The 14337-nt window shown below is 33.7% G+C and overlaps 1 protein-coding gene across 1 annotated transcript in view; it reads left to right on the forward strand.

Moving 5' to 3' along the window:
* CEPT1 (choline/ethanolamine phosphotransferase 1) overlaps positions 1-14337 on the forward strand; it is a 38091-nt gene that overhangs the window by 14832 nt on the left and 8922 nt on the right. The window contains 1 exon segment of the mRNA XM_036842739.1: positions 11903-11987. Coding sequence (XP_036698634.1) covers positions 11903-11987 — 85 coding nt within the window.

Here is a 14337-nt window from a genome sequence, read left to right on the forward strand (position 1 = left end):
GATATTAAAAAAGAGCAGTAATCGAAAATATTATATGCAGATTTTTTCCTCAGTATTTCCATAGCCTTTACATTATCTCAGTAATGTTTTCATAGTTTTTTTCTGCTTTAGGTAAAAACCACAAATTATGATAGACTTCTAAGATCACTTGGTTTGCCCTAATTCAAACCCTTATTTTGAAAGCTTATCTAGACCTAATTTATTTTCTTTCCCTTTCAAGTAAAGCAGCACCAGCTACATGGTGTAGGAACTGAAGGAAGGAAAGAAAATGAACCGTGGAAGCAAGGGAAGAGTTAAATAGACAGTGTTTTTAGGAGTGATTTGCTATCACAACTTTCTTTTTGCCGGTCTTAAAATTTCCCTTGCTGTGTATTCCTTTGATGAAATATGTACTTGAAGAACTGCAAGCAGTTCTATATTGTTAAATCATAAGATGCTTATAGGGGTGTGGCAGGAGATAAGGCTGGAGAAGATCCAGAAAATTGAGGGCCTTCTATGTCCTGCCAAGAACTGAGGGCTTTTTATCCTGCATCTATTGAGAACCTTTGCAGGACCTAAAGCAGGGAAATGACAAAAGTACCTTTTGGAAATATCAGTCTGGCAACAGTTTGGAGGGTGAATTGGAGTGGGCTGTGACAGAAGTAAGAAGATCCCTTAGGAGGCATCAGCATAATTAAATATGAGGAACAATGAAATCTGAACTAGCACAATGACAGTGCTATCGAAGAGAAAGGGATAGGTTGGAGAGAGACTTAAGAGGTAGAAACTGTAGGACATAGTCTGTATTTGGTTATGGAGAATGAATGAGAGAGCAGAGACTGGAATGACTCCCAGTTCCCCTCCTTGGGTGGTTGGATGGAAGGTGGAGAAAGGCCCTGCAGGGAGAGGAGCCTATTCAAAGGAATAGTTTTATCTAGAACATGTATGTGAGGGATTTTAGACATCCAAAGAGAATGAGAATAGCAGAAAACATAGAGAGCAAGCCTAGAAAGAAGCCCATGAAAATTATTGAACAGCCAGAGTAGGAGGAGGCATACCAGAATGAAAAGCCAGTAGAGGGATGAATTTCAAAAGAGAACAGTGCTAAGTGCTGCCAAGACTCAAAATGAGGCCAGACTGTAGGGAACAGAAGTGAACGAAATAAATAAGCACACAGTTAGTACAGGTTACTTATAAAATGTGTAGCTGGGATGGGAAGGAGCAAGGCATCAGTTAGAGGAGCAAACATGGGCTCAAAGGAAGAAGGGGTTTGTATTTTTAATGGGAAAATTTTGAACATACAGAAGAAACTGACTTAGAAAAGAGATTGAAGACACCTGAAGAAAGGGGGGGGGTGATTTATCGAGCTTAGACTGCTAAAAATGCAGGACCCAAAGGAGTAGAGTATCAGGCAGTTGGGACTAGATTAGGAGCACACTCTCCCTCTGAGACTAGTGCTTCCTTATAATGGTGTGAAAAATATCTAGAAATATCGAGACCAGTTGGAATTAATTTCTCAATTTAAATTAAATATTTGTATTGTAAAGGATTTTTTAAAAATTGACTTTATTTATTAAAATTGGCTGCGGCTTGCAGAATCTTAGTTCCCCAACAAGGGATCGAACCCGTGCCCTTGGCAGTGAAAGCATGGAGTCTTAACCGCTGGACCTCCAAGGAATTCCCTAAGGGATTGGTTTTGATTTGGGAAAACTGTATACAATATTCTGAAATCTTGCATCCACATTAAAGCAACACCGAATTTAGTTATTTTTACAATTAAAAGCAAGCTACAACCTCCATAGAAATATACTGCGAGTGCTTTACATTTAAGGAAATATTTATCAGAATACCAATGTAATGGAAACATATGGAATAATATAGATATTTCTAAAGTAGTTTTAAAACTGCCATTTTAGATTTCACATTTTTTTTTAAGAGCAGATATAATAGGCAGATGTATAGTAGCTTAAATATTGAAGTAAAGTTTATATGTGTGGAAGAGAAAGTCCAAATTTTATTTATTTAATTAGGAAAGGTCAATGCTCAAATATAATTTGAGAAAAGAAATTTTTAAAAATCACTCGCTTTTTCTTCCTCCTTAGGGGAAAGCAGCCTTAGGCATCTTAGGAATTTTATTTTAAAACATTTTTATTTTAATTGTTTTATTTTGATATTTATACACGTGACAAAAAAATCACGAGGTTTCTTTAATATATATATAAAAAATCCAAGTTGTTACATGTTTAATAACCTTATAAAATAGTATATTTACCAAAGAAGAAATTTTGTTTGTTTTTCTTAGTCTCCTAATATCCCTATTTTTAGTTTTTAAGTGTACTTGCACAAAAATTGGCATAATAATTTATCCATAACTAAATAATTTTCATTCACAGTCAGGTATTGTGAAAAAACCAATGTGATTTGGATACTTCTTCCCTGAAATTATGAGCTATATCTTTGTTCTGATCACTAAAATCTTGATTTGCTAAAAGCTGCCTTGCACAGAGAATATCAGTACCTGTCGCAGCTAGACAGACCTCTGTTCTGACATTGCTTCTGGAATGAGTAAGTAGACAGCTGATGGAGATGGGTACTGCTCATGGGGACCTTCCAGACCCAGCTTAGACCTTTAGGATTTTTACTAGCTTGGATATGAAAAACTGAGGGAGGGATATGGGCTTAGAGGCTAGAACTTCATAGAAGGATTGGGTTAGTGGAAGAAGAGAAGAATTATGAGTTGAAGCTCATTTGTAAACATTTGTAAAATATTCTTTTAATGTATATGGATTATATTAAATGGAAGAGTTCACATTTCTTAAGACCTAAACCCTCTATATCCAGATAGTTTTAAATATATAACTTGTAGATGTATGTATAGAATCATTTTTATAAATTAAATGCTTAGAAACCCTAAACAATCTATAATAAGGCTATATTTATGTAAAACATAGGTCTTAAAAAATCTTACACACTGTGAAAGGTAAAACTCTTAAGTTATCGTTTCAGAAAAAAAATACTCTTGTTATCTTTTTGAGAGAGAATAAAAGAAAGGAATTATAATAGATTGAACTCAGGCCAGTGTGTCTTGCCTCAAGTGTTATCTCCAGATTATCTGTATATCAGCTTGGGCAAGGCCCATGGCTTCTGTGGGCCTCATTTCCCAATTTGTAACGTAAGAGTTTTGGATTACGTGATATCTAAGGTTCCTTCTGAGAGTCTATTACTTTTACAGATATTATTTCTAGTGTGCTTATTATTTATAGTTATAGCAGACAGAGTATCTTCACTTTATGACATTTTTCAATTCATGCATCTAGGGTTTCACATTTACATTAGCTAAAAAGCCTGCCACCAACATTTATTCCTATGTAAGTAAATAACGTCTGGCTTTTTCTTTTCTGTAGTTAATTGAAAAAAGTTAATAGGCTGTGTATTTACTACTAGTAGTGTGACAAATGCAGTTCATCTTCGTATCCAAATAACCTCTAAAGAATAAGTATTCAAAGACCTCCTACTTCCAAGTAATTAAAAACTGTTGTCTGTTACATTGGGTTGGCCAAAAAGTTTGTTCGAGTTTTTCCGTAAGATGTTATAGAAAACCCCGAATGAACTTTTTGGCCAACCCAATACGTAATCCACTTTCTGTGGATTAAGAATTAGGAAATTTTCTATATATAAAATAGATAAACAATAAGGTCCTACTGTATAGCACAGGAAACTATATTCAATATCCTGTAATAAACCATAATGGAAAAGAATATGAAAAAGAATATATATTATATAACTTATATTTGTAAAGTATGTTATATAACATATACATACTATATAACATATTATATTATTTTATATATACATATTAAATATATACATATTATATTTTATTAACTGAATCACTTTGCTACACACCAGAAACTAACACAACATTGTAAATCAGCTATACTTCAATAAAAAATAAAAGAATTAGGAAGTTTCCTACTGAATTCCTGTATAGGATCTGCCTATCTTTAAATGTTTAAGATTTATCACATGCATTATTAAATACCAGAGATTTTCCTTTTAGTTTCTAGTTTACCTGTTTTGTTTTGTTTTTTTCCTCAGCAATGATTCATTCATTTGGACTCTGCCCATTTAAATTTTATCAAATTATTATAGATAATATCCTAAAACAACTACAGCATTTGTATTAATGTAAAACCTAGATTGTAGTTTGAACTCTCAGATCATCAGGTAAAATCATGGACCTCTTTCTATCTCATTAGCATTCTTCAGTTCTTAATTTTGATTATGTAGTTTTTATTTGAAGCCTGTTCTATACTGCTCCTCTATTTCTGTCACCATTGAATTGGATGTTTTAACTATTTTTACGACTAATAAACTAATCCAGTATAGTAGAGAGTTATAATGCTAATGGGGAATTAAGGGAAGAGAAAGGAAAAGGATAAGATTCTTAGACTAGAGGTTATCAGGAAACAGGATAAGGAAATGGCCAATTTGATTTTTGCTTTGGCCATATCAAAAGAAGTCATACTTTCACTTTCCCTCTTGCCCTTTCCACATCCATGTGGTAATTTTACTGAAATAGCAGAGGTAGGAGCAGGATGAGGTGTGGAGAAGTGAAGTGTATAAGATGATTAGCGGTTTTTCAAGCACATAGATAGATGACTGTCCATTGGGGCTTCTAGGAAGCATTTCTATCCACAGGGAAGTCTGGATAGGTTCTGGCACTGAGGGGACCTATGTCACAGACAGTGTGATTATTTGGCAAGTAGTATTCACCATTCCTAGGTAATTAAGAATTGACTGCATTTTTAGTTCCAGTGTTTCCAGCTGCCTATTTATAAGTCATTTGTTCAGTGTATTACAGTTTTAAATTTTAAACTTTTATACTGTTTTGATTTGGGTAAGAAGTATACCTGTATGCATAAGGATAGTAATTGTACTGTATAAATTGTTTCATTGAATCTTTAGATGTCTTTATAAGGAGAATGCTACATTTTAAATCTATTTTTGCTACCTTGTTTTAGTAGGGCTCTTTAGCAAAAGCTCTGAGTAAAGTTATTTTGAAATGTTTGTTTCCTTATGCATAGATTCGATGTTACAGAGTCCCAGATCATAATTATAATATGCCAGCTTCTCACAGGAACCCTGGGTCCTTGGTTCTGGAACTTCACGGTAACTGCTAGAATATTCATGCTGTCCAGCGAACAATGGCATGAACTCAATAGAGACAGCACCTTTGTCATGCACAGAGTAATTTAAAAACAAAAATTCAAAAGTCTTCTTGTGGTATTTCACAGACAAACAGGTTATTAGAAAACAAATAATTTTAATATATAATAGGGCAATAAAAATCCACCCTATTAAACAAAATTTTTTGAAATATAATATTTCTGGTGATTTGATGCTAAAAACAATTCTCTCTCCCATTTACCTACTGTACCTTGTAACATTTTTGCTCTATGAAATATTTTTGAAACAAATACCTTTCCACCATTAAACAGAACTTTTTCGTATTTACATTTTTAACAAAATAAAGCAAGCAGAGTTTTCCTTAGGTAAGTTGAGAGGACTCTTTATAGTAATGTAGGAAAAATTCTGTTTATTCTCTTAATATTCTTTAAGAAACCTGGTACTAGTTTTTCTGCTTCTATTAAATGATCTTGGTTTAAAAAAAAAAAAATTAATGTTAGAAGCTATTCTCACTTCTATTTGTTTTGTTTACTATTTTCCTCTCTTAGTTGTGCTTTAAAAACTAAGTATTCTTAGCTTTTCATGTTACTGTAGTTATTCTTTGAATACCCTCCTTTTTCTGTTTTGTTTTGGTAAATACCTATTTCCTTAATTAATGCTAAGAGAGTAAGTAATAATATCTTTTTTTCTTTCATATTAGAATTGTAATTTTGGCCTTATGACTTTTGAAAGTTCAAAAAGATTTATTAAGAAATGGTTTCCCAGTGGAATTTTCCAGAATCCTTCACACTTTAGTATGAAAAGGTTTATTTACAAGAAAAATAGATTTTTTAAAGAATTTTGCAGTTTAGGGAGTATTGGGGAACTGTTCATATTACAGATCATTCTATCAATACAAGGCTGCGTTAGGTTTTGTGCATTGAGTCCCCATACCCAAACGTGCTTCAATAATATTATAGAAATAGTGAGTCTCTGATAGCAGTTCTTTCTGAAAGGTATCTTGTAGCATTATAAATCCAGTTATTCAATGGTAGTAATGATGGCTTTGGGGACAAATCAGTAGTGAGGGGTATCCTACATCATTTTTTCGAATAAACTTGGAATACGGAGTATACTAAAAAGTACTATAGGCATGTTTTAGGAGCAAAACTAAAGCCACTTTCAATTGCATTTACAATGTATTGGCATAATTATTTGTGGGATTCCCACCTAGAGTAGAATAATGTGCATAGCTCAGGATGTGTCATTCTTTAGCACTCCTTTACCCTTAACCTGTTTCTGGTACTTCCCTAAAGACCTGAAGCTTTATGCTCACTGCAGTTGTCTAGATTTATAATTTTTGATAGCTCATTTATTAATATTAATTAAACTTACAAAAGGTTTTTTTTTCTACCAATGTTCTAAATGAAATTAATAGTCAGGATACTGACTTTTATTTACCTTCAGCTTGTCTGTCTATGATAACAAAGTACCCTCGGTTTATAGAGCCCTTCCTATTAAAATGTTTCTAGAACTAAAGCATTTTAACATCATGAAAAATGTTTTGGAAATACATTTTTTCTTCAGATATACTGTCTTCACTTTTATCAGTTGCTAACTTGCAGAGATTTTCCTTTGCTTTTAATGTGTGTTGCTTTAACTGATTTGGTGATTGAAATGAAATTGTCAGATGTACTTTCTTTTTTCTTTACAAAGTCAGAGGAAAATATAAGCTTCAGAAAGAGTTGTTCTTTGTCATTTGTTTCCAAATTATTTTAATTTATTAGCATCTAAACTTCCTGTGTTAGCTATTGCCTGTGGTATTCTGCCATTTTAGGGAAAACTGTGTTAGAATGCAAGAACCTTCATCCTGAAACATACAGACATCTTAGTGATAACAAGTTAAAAACATATGACAAATGTTTGTCCCAGTTGATTAGCAGATTAAAAATTAGAAGAGTTTTAGCACTGTGTAGGAACAACACTAATTCCTTTCAAGGCTCTGCCACTTATCATTTCTGTAACCTTTGAAAAGTCACTTACCCTATCTGACCAGATTTCCTCATCTATAAAATGGTGGTAATATTTCCTACCTCCTAGGATAGTTGTAAAGATTAAAAGAGTAAAACATGTTATGTGCTGACTACAGTGCTTGTCATAGTGTTTATAATCATTATTATTATATTTTAAGACCTGTGTTAGTAATTCCCAATAATTTCCAGATTTCTTTCAAAATTGATTGTGCTATTTTGAGAGGAAGAATATGTCCATGATCCCTTTATTTAACTCTGAGATTATTACTAAATGAGGTGAGAGGACTGTTTCCTAATTTTTCTGTTTCCAAAGGTGATAAGGATAGGCTGCCCCCTTAAATTTGAGACCTAAACTTTAGTTCCTCTTAGAGGACTTGTTCTATTCTAGCTTTTGCCTGTTTTTCTCTTATTCAAAGTCACTGGGTGGGTTGTTGTTTTGTTTTAGTCTTCTCAGATAGTCTAAAGATCTGTATAGTCACTCGTGGTAGATAACACTGTTTTAAATAATTCAGCTTATCTCAAAAATAGATGCTTAGACTTTCTCTGTATATAACACTTGACTTTAAAATACTCATAGTTGTCACTCAGCTGTATGGTTAATGTTATTAACATTAAGCTTGTCATGCCCAGTTTGCCCCTTATGAAGGGTAGGAAGTAAAATATTGGAAGGCAGTATGTTGAATTTCTAGGTCAATCTTCATTCCAGTCTACCAGTACTTCACCCACCCTGGTAAAATATATAATGAGTGCCATATTCTGCTTATGTATAAGTTCCCTAGAACATCAGATCCATTTACAAATAATTGCAAATCTGTAGTTAACAGCAATCTAATCCTTGACTAGGACTCCAGCCCCCTTCAATGACTTCCTAAGCAAAATGCTTCTTTTAAAATAGTAGCTAACAAGTCAAATTGTACAAATCAGAATTTCTGTGACATTGCGAATCTAGCCCTAGTGCGTATTCTCTGTTAAAACCAAGCTAGTAGCCAACCCAGTTACAACGAAATTATATTTATTATGTATAGTTTAATTTAAAAAATTGTTTCCAAATTAACTGCAAGTATATCTTTGAAATGCATGTGCCATATGTAGATGAAAACTAGATTAAATTGTCTTATTTCTGATATTAAAAATGCTAGGAAATGACGATTAACATGCTTATCAACGCTCACAGAATGTCAGTTAAATCCCTTCACATTCCTCAGTTAATGCTGAGTCTTGTTGGAATTCAAACCAAATGCATTTGTTAGGAATCTCTCTGAACACTAAGAAATAAAAATGAGACATTCAAAATAGAAATTTTCTTTATAGTTAGCTAACTTAGATGGTTTGGAGTTGTTACACCCCTTAATCACTTTTAAAAGCTATACTTCTCATGTAATAACTGTCCTGATCAGGGAACTTTTTAAGCTGTCTTTCTCTGGTGATGAAGCCTCCCTAGGATCCTCACTCCAACTAGAAAGCTTCTATTTCTTGTTCAGAAGTTAAAATTACTCATATTTATTTAGGACGCCTTGGTATCTTGACCTCTTAATCAGTTGACCATTAGGATGTTGTAAAGAGTGATGGGCCCAAGGGATTTGTTATGAGTGTTGAAGGTTATTTTCACTATGGACTGCCACACTTACAGCTTCCCTGTCAGAAAAATGGGAGAGCTCAATCTCCACAACTGGTTTGCTTTTCTCCATCTTTCTTCTGTGACAGCCATCAGAATGGGTTGTTTGTTGCTGGCTTGTTGTAGTAATTCAAGTGTGTTCTGACCAGAGTACCCATGGATTAAACACAGCAGTTGGGGAATTTCTTTTTGTCCTTTGACAAAACCTATACTAAAATAAAGTAGAAAGAAGAAATTATTTAAGCAATACCAGTCAAGATATTTAAATACTTTCATGGTTATAGAAAATTATGTTTATTATCGTCTAATTTCCCTTCCCCCCTCTGAAACTATTAGGCTGTGAAAATCTAATGCTATAGTTAAGAGATTTGTTTTCCCATGTCTTTTTTAAAAAGTCACTCTGGTGTTTTAGGTGGTTTTCTACCACATAGCCCTTGTCCCTTGAAGGGCTTATTTTTGGTGTAGTTGCGGAGGTTGATTTTTTTGTTTGTTTTTGTTTTAGAGAAATAGTTCCAACACTTGGAAATATTATCACCCATGTTATTATTTTGAAAATAACAAGTGACTACAGAAATGCCAAATTCCTGCCTTATATAATATTCTCCCTCTAGATAATTATGTCTTTCCTGCATAGCCAAAAAGCGTAAAATGAGCCCCCTCCTAATATGTGTTACAGTAAATTCAACCCATATTGAGAGACTTCTTAGTGGAAGGGTGGAAAAATGGACTGTCAGGTATCCACTTCTCCTCTAAACAGAATCATTAACTGTTGTTCACTGTTAATCATTTCTGCCACCTGTCCCACTTAGCTTGCTTAGTTTCTCTCTTTGGGTATGGCCTCACACTGCATGTTTTTTCATTGACAGTCAAGATTAGAGCCACACATCCAGAAGTGGTGATAGGCAATTCTCATGATTCAGAGCAGGAGGGCTTTATCCTGGAGTACAGAGTATTCCGCTAAATCAGATAATCACACAGGAAAAAATGTTCTTAACTAATTACCAACTGGTAAGTAAGTTTTCCCTGGCTCTCCCTCCTAACATTAAGACATTGTTGATCTAAATTCAGTGATAGTATCTGAACGGTTTACAGAATTCTGTCTTCCAAAATTTCCAAACAGGCTAATCCATAAAAATTTCCCAGGAATCCCAATTTGGGCTTTGTAAAGATCTTTCATGTTTCCTAATCTCTTTTACTTACATTCATCCAAGGTACAAAGATTAATTGCATGAGGTTCCCTCCATTTTTATTTTGTAATTCTATACTTCTGGCCCTTCCCCTCCCAAAAGGCTACTTCACATATCCAGCAAAATGTTGTAAGATGTCTACCCTCCTCCACCCAAGACAGAGTCGATCATCTTTGACACCTGCTTAGTCTCCTGAGTCTGCTACTGAGTGTAATTCCCCTTATTGGCAACATCACTCACCAGGTCAGCTCTACAGATTCTTTTTAGCCTAATTCAGTCCATTTTTTTTCAATAAATGTGTATATCAAGATAACTACATCACTATATGTTTGCAGCTTAATATGCTTCTATTTAAAAAGCATTCTTGAGCAATCAAAGATAATTTTTTTTAGTTGTGAGAGACTGGTTTCAATCTGGTTATTTATTATGAGCATAAAACTTACATATCTTAAGCTCACATGATAGATTGTCTGCTTGAAGTATCAATTTTAGAAATGGGGTCTCTATTCTGCTCTGGGATTTGAACCCCCTTGCTGTTGTTGCTATCAGTTTTCTTAGATTGACTTTTTTTTTAAGTTTACCTTCTTAATAGATAAATTATTCACTTTGCTTAAAAACTAACATTATAAAAAAGGTATGCAGTGAATAGTCTCCTTCTCATCCTCATCTCCAGCTCTCCAGTTCCCACACTGTCCTCTCCAATAGGTACCCACTGTTCTTAGTTTGTAATGTATCTTTCCAGAAATTTGTTATGTAATTATCGGCAAAAATTAAAATGTAATATTATTTTTCTTCTTTTTTTACGCAAAAAGTTCATATACACATTCTGCAGCATTTTTCTTCACCTAATATAACTTTGATATTTTTCCATGTCACCACTAGAGAGCTACCCCACTCTTTTTTTAAAAGCTACCCAATAGTTGATTGTACGGAAGTACCATAATTTCTATAACTACTCCCTCATTGAGAGATATTTTTAAAGTTTTGCAACTATTAATAATGCTGTAATAAATAACCTTGTACAGACATTTTGTGCAAGCATATCTGTAGGGTAAATCAGTAAAATTAAAAGGCATTTGGATCCAGTAATCTGAGAATGACAATCTCAAGATTATAAAAAGTGCTAGTTTACAGAGGGAAAGTAACACCAGTTTTTGCTTTGCTCCTCAGTCTTCAGAATATGCCCTTACTCTTTTTTCAGACTTTCAGGCTTCTAATTTCTACTGCCCTGTTTTTGTACCAGGTTTGTCTCTTCTTGACTGTAAGATCATTTTCAGCAACCTCAAAGCTAATTCTTGGCTGCTTTCAGTATCTTCTTTCCAGACGTCTTAAGAGTAGTTGACCTAATAAGCATAAGAATTTGATTGAGAATTGGGTGAATTTTTTTTTCACACCCATATCATGGAAGGCATTAAATGAATATATCTAAAGGGCAGTAAGTTTTGCCAAGGTATCAGAGATTTATGTTACTTTAGTAAAAGCTCACCATTTCTTCCATTTGATACTACAAAGCACTTATTTCAAGATCTCATATTATATAGCAGTACAGTGCAATCCTCTGCTTGACATTCAAAATGTAATACACACACACTTTTTTTTCTTTTCTTTGTTTTTTTTTTTTTTTTTTTTGGTGAGAAAGGTTAAGCTGTAGTTTCAGCCCAACTTCAATGAGTCAGAAATTTTCTTTAGAAAGGAGGGGTTTTTATTGCTCTGTGAAATTCATCAAATTAAATTAAAACACTCTGGATTTTATTTGATTTTGCTCATAACAAATTTTTGACACCTCCTTTTCCCCTTTCCTCAATATTTGAGATTTTTTTCTATTGTGCATGATAGAGGAATGCTGCTAAGCTTGCAAGTAATTAACTTGAAATTGTTTTGAGTAATTCTGCTTTTTTGGATTTTTTGTACCTAATCAGAATTGATGTGACTGAAGTGCAAATCTTCATAATAATCATGCATTTGCTGGCAGTGATTGGAGGACCACCTTTTTGGCAATCTATGGTAACTCTGCACATTGTGTATCCCATGTAATGCATGTTGTCTTTTGCTTGTGTTTTTCTAATATAGTATAATCCAGTTAAAGGATGATATGTAAAATTATTTTATTCTTTCTGAAAACAAAAAGTCACAGCAATGATAGGACACAAACTTTTCTTTAGGGCATAGTGAATTTTACTACTTGGAGTTATGTTGTACAGTAGGTCCATTTCAGGGTTATTTTTGAAGGCTATCAGAATTATTATGTGTCATCCTATTTTACAGCTGAGGAAACAGCAGGTAGTGAGTGTATCAAGTTAACCAATGACAAGATTAAACCAAATCTTTTATTCTCTTTCTGAGCTACACGAGTCTACTAGTTTCTCCGTTATATGCTTAAAGCTGAATAACAAATTTTGGTAGTAAATTAACTCTGGCCCCAGAACAGAATAAGTGCTTATTGAAATCAGTGCCTTAGGATTGTTTTCACAAGCCAGGACCTTGATTTTCAACTTGACTTGAAATACAGTCACCCCTACAAACACAAGTTCTTTTCCACAAACTTCTGAAAGAGCGAATATAATATATATAATACGGGGGCCAAGAACACAGTCTCAGGAACCAGACTGCCTCAGTTTGATCCTGGCTCCACTGCCTACTGTATGAACTTGATCTGTTATTCAACTCTTGTGGCTTAGTTTTCTTCTCTGTAAAATGAAGACGATAATAGTACCTGTCTTATAAGGTTATTTTGTGTATTAAATGAGTATGTGTAAAGCACTCAGACCAGTGGCTATCAAATAATGAGCCCTCAATAGAAGTTGTTGCTGCTCTTACAGTTGGCATGTTTGCTACTCCTAAACAAACACAGTTCTTAAAAATCAGATTAATTTTAAAGTATAAGGGAAATTTACTGAGCAAGATTTTTCCCTTACCTAGCTCACTTTATGATGGTAAATTAGATACTTAAGGAAGTGTAATTAACATGCTTCCCGAAGTATCTATTACCAGAAATTGTTTAATGCCTTTTGTTGGGAGGATAGCGTTGTGAGGAGGGAGAAGATGAAGGAATAAAGATAATCCATAGTCAACCAGGAGAATTCTGGAACTGTTCATTCATGTACATAATATCATTCAAAATCACATCTTTTTTTACACATTAGTCTCAAAAGTCAATACTGTCTCTAGTGAAATCTGAGGTCTATAGATACATACACACTGTATACATATCTATCTATAGATCTCGGATTTCACTAGAATGTTATTACTTTTGCTCTTGTGTAGGTTAAATAGTTAACAGTTATAAATAGCTATAAAACTATTAAATAGTTAATAGTTTTAAACAATTTGGCTGTAGAAGAAGGAAAGAAAAGATTTTCTTTTCCTGAAACTAGGTAATAAAGCCTAAAACCTACCTCCCACTTAATTTTTTTTTAATTTCTTCACTATATTGATTATTATTTTCATAGGCTTTGTGTTTTATACCAAAATCTCTCCCCCTCCAAAATTATTTTGCATATCTTACACACATATAAATTACCTTTAATGTTTCAGCATATCAGTAACAAAAAAAATGGGATTTCTGGCTTAATCATCCAAAATCAAGTCAGCATCAGGTATATATCCCTAATTATCTGTATAAGTATGGAGGTACAGAAAGCATTGTTTTCAGTGCAGTTATGTATTCATGCAGGCTATACACACTATCCATACTTTGTAGGTGGTGCCTGGTAGTAAATTTGCTTCAGGTAAACTTGTCACCTTTCTTTATTAGGATTTATACACACAATCTATACATGTACATAACAGATGTAATTTTTTTTTCTTTTAAAAGGATCAAATATTTTGTCCTATCTGATATTGGCAATAAAGATATTATAATCATTCTTTTTTATTATATGTTTAAAAAAAGTAATCTGAGGAACTCTCAGATCCAAGACTGAAATGGAGGTTGCAGTAGGGAAAGAGATTCACGGGCCACTGTCTTATTATTAGCATCATTGGTTCTACTGTTACCATCATTAAAATAAAAGGAAAGGACTTGACTTCTCTGGTGATATTTGGAGGCTTAGAGAAATACTCTGGGTTCTTTGAGCAGATTTCAGTACAGATTCCCATAATTGACTTCAAACCACTGTATTTCGTTTTTTCTTTATTCTTGGCCCTGTGGGCTCATTGCTGAATATGCTGTTTTGAATTGCATTGTGTTAGTTCAGGAAAGACTACTACATGCAGTGCTCTGATTTATTTGTGTGCCAAAATGGAGAGAAGATATTTATCTAGGGCCAGCTGTGAAATTTTTATCTCTTTTGAGGTTGAGGCCATAAAATGGAAATTGCCTTCCAAATCCTCATTAAAAGACTTTTACTGATAA

Source organism: Balaenoptera musculus, chromosome 1 (genome assembly GCF_009873245.2).
Source record: "Balaenoptera musculus isolate JJ_BM4_2016_0621 chromosome 1, mBalMus1.pri.v3, whole genome shotgun sequence".
In the NCBI taxonomy this organism is placed as follows: Eukaryota; Metazoa; Chordata; class Mammalia; order Artiodactyla; family Balaenopteridae; genus Balaenoptera; species Balaenoptera musculus.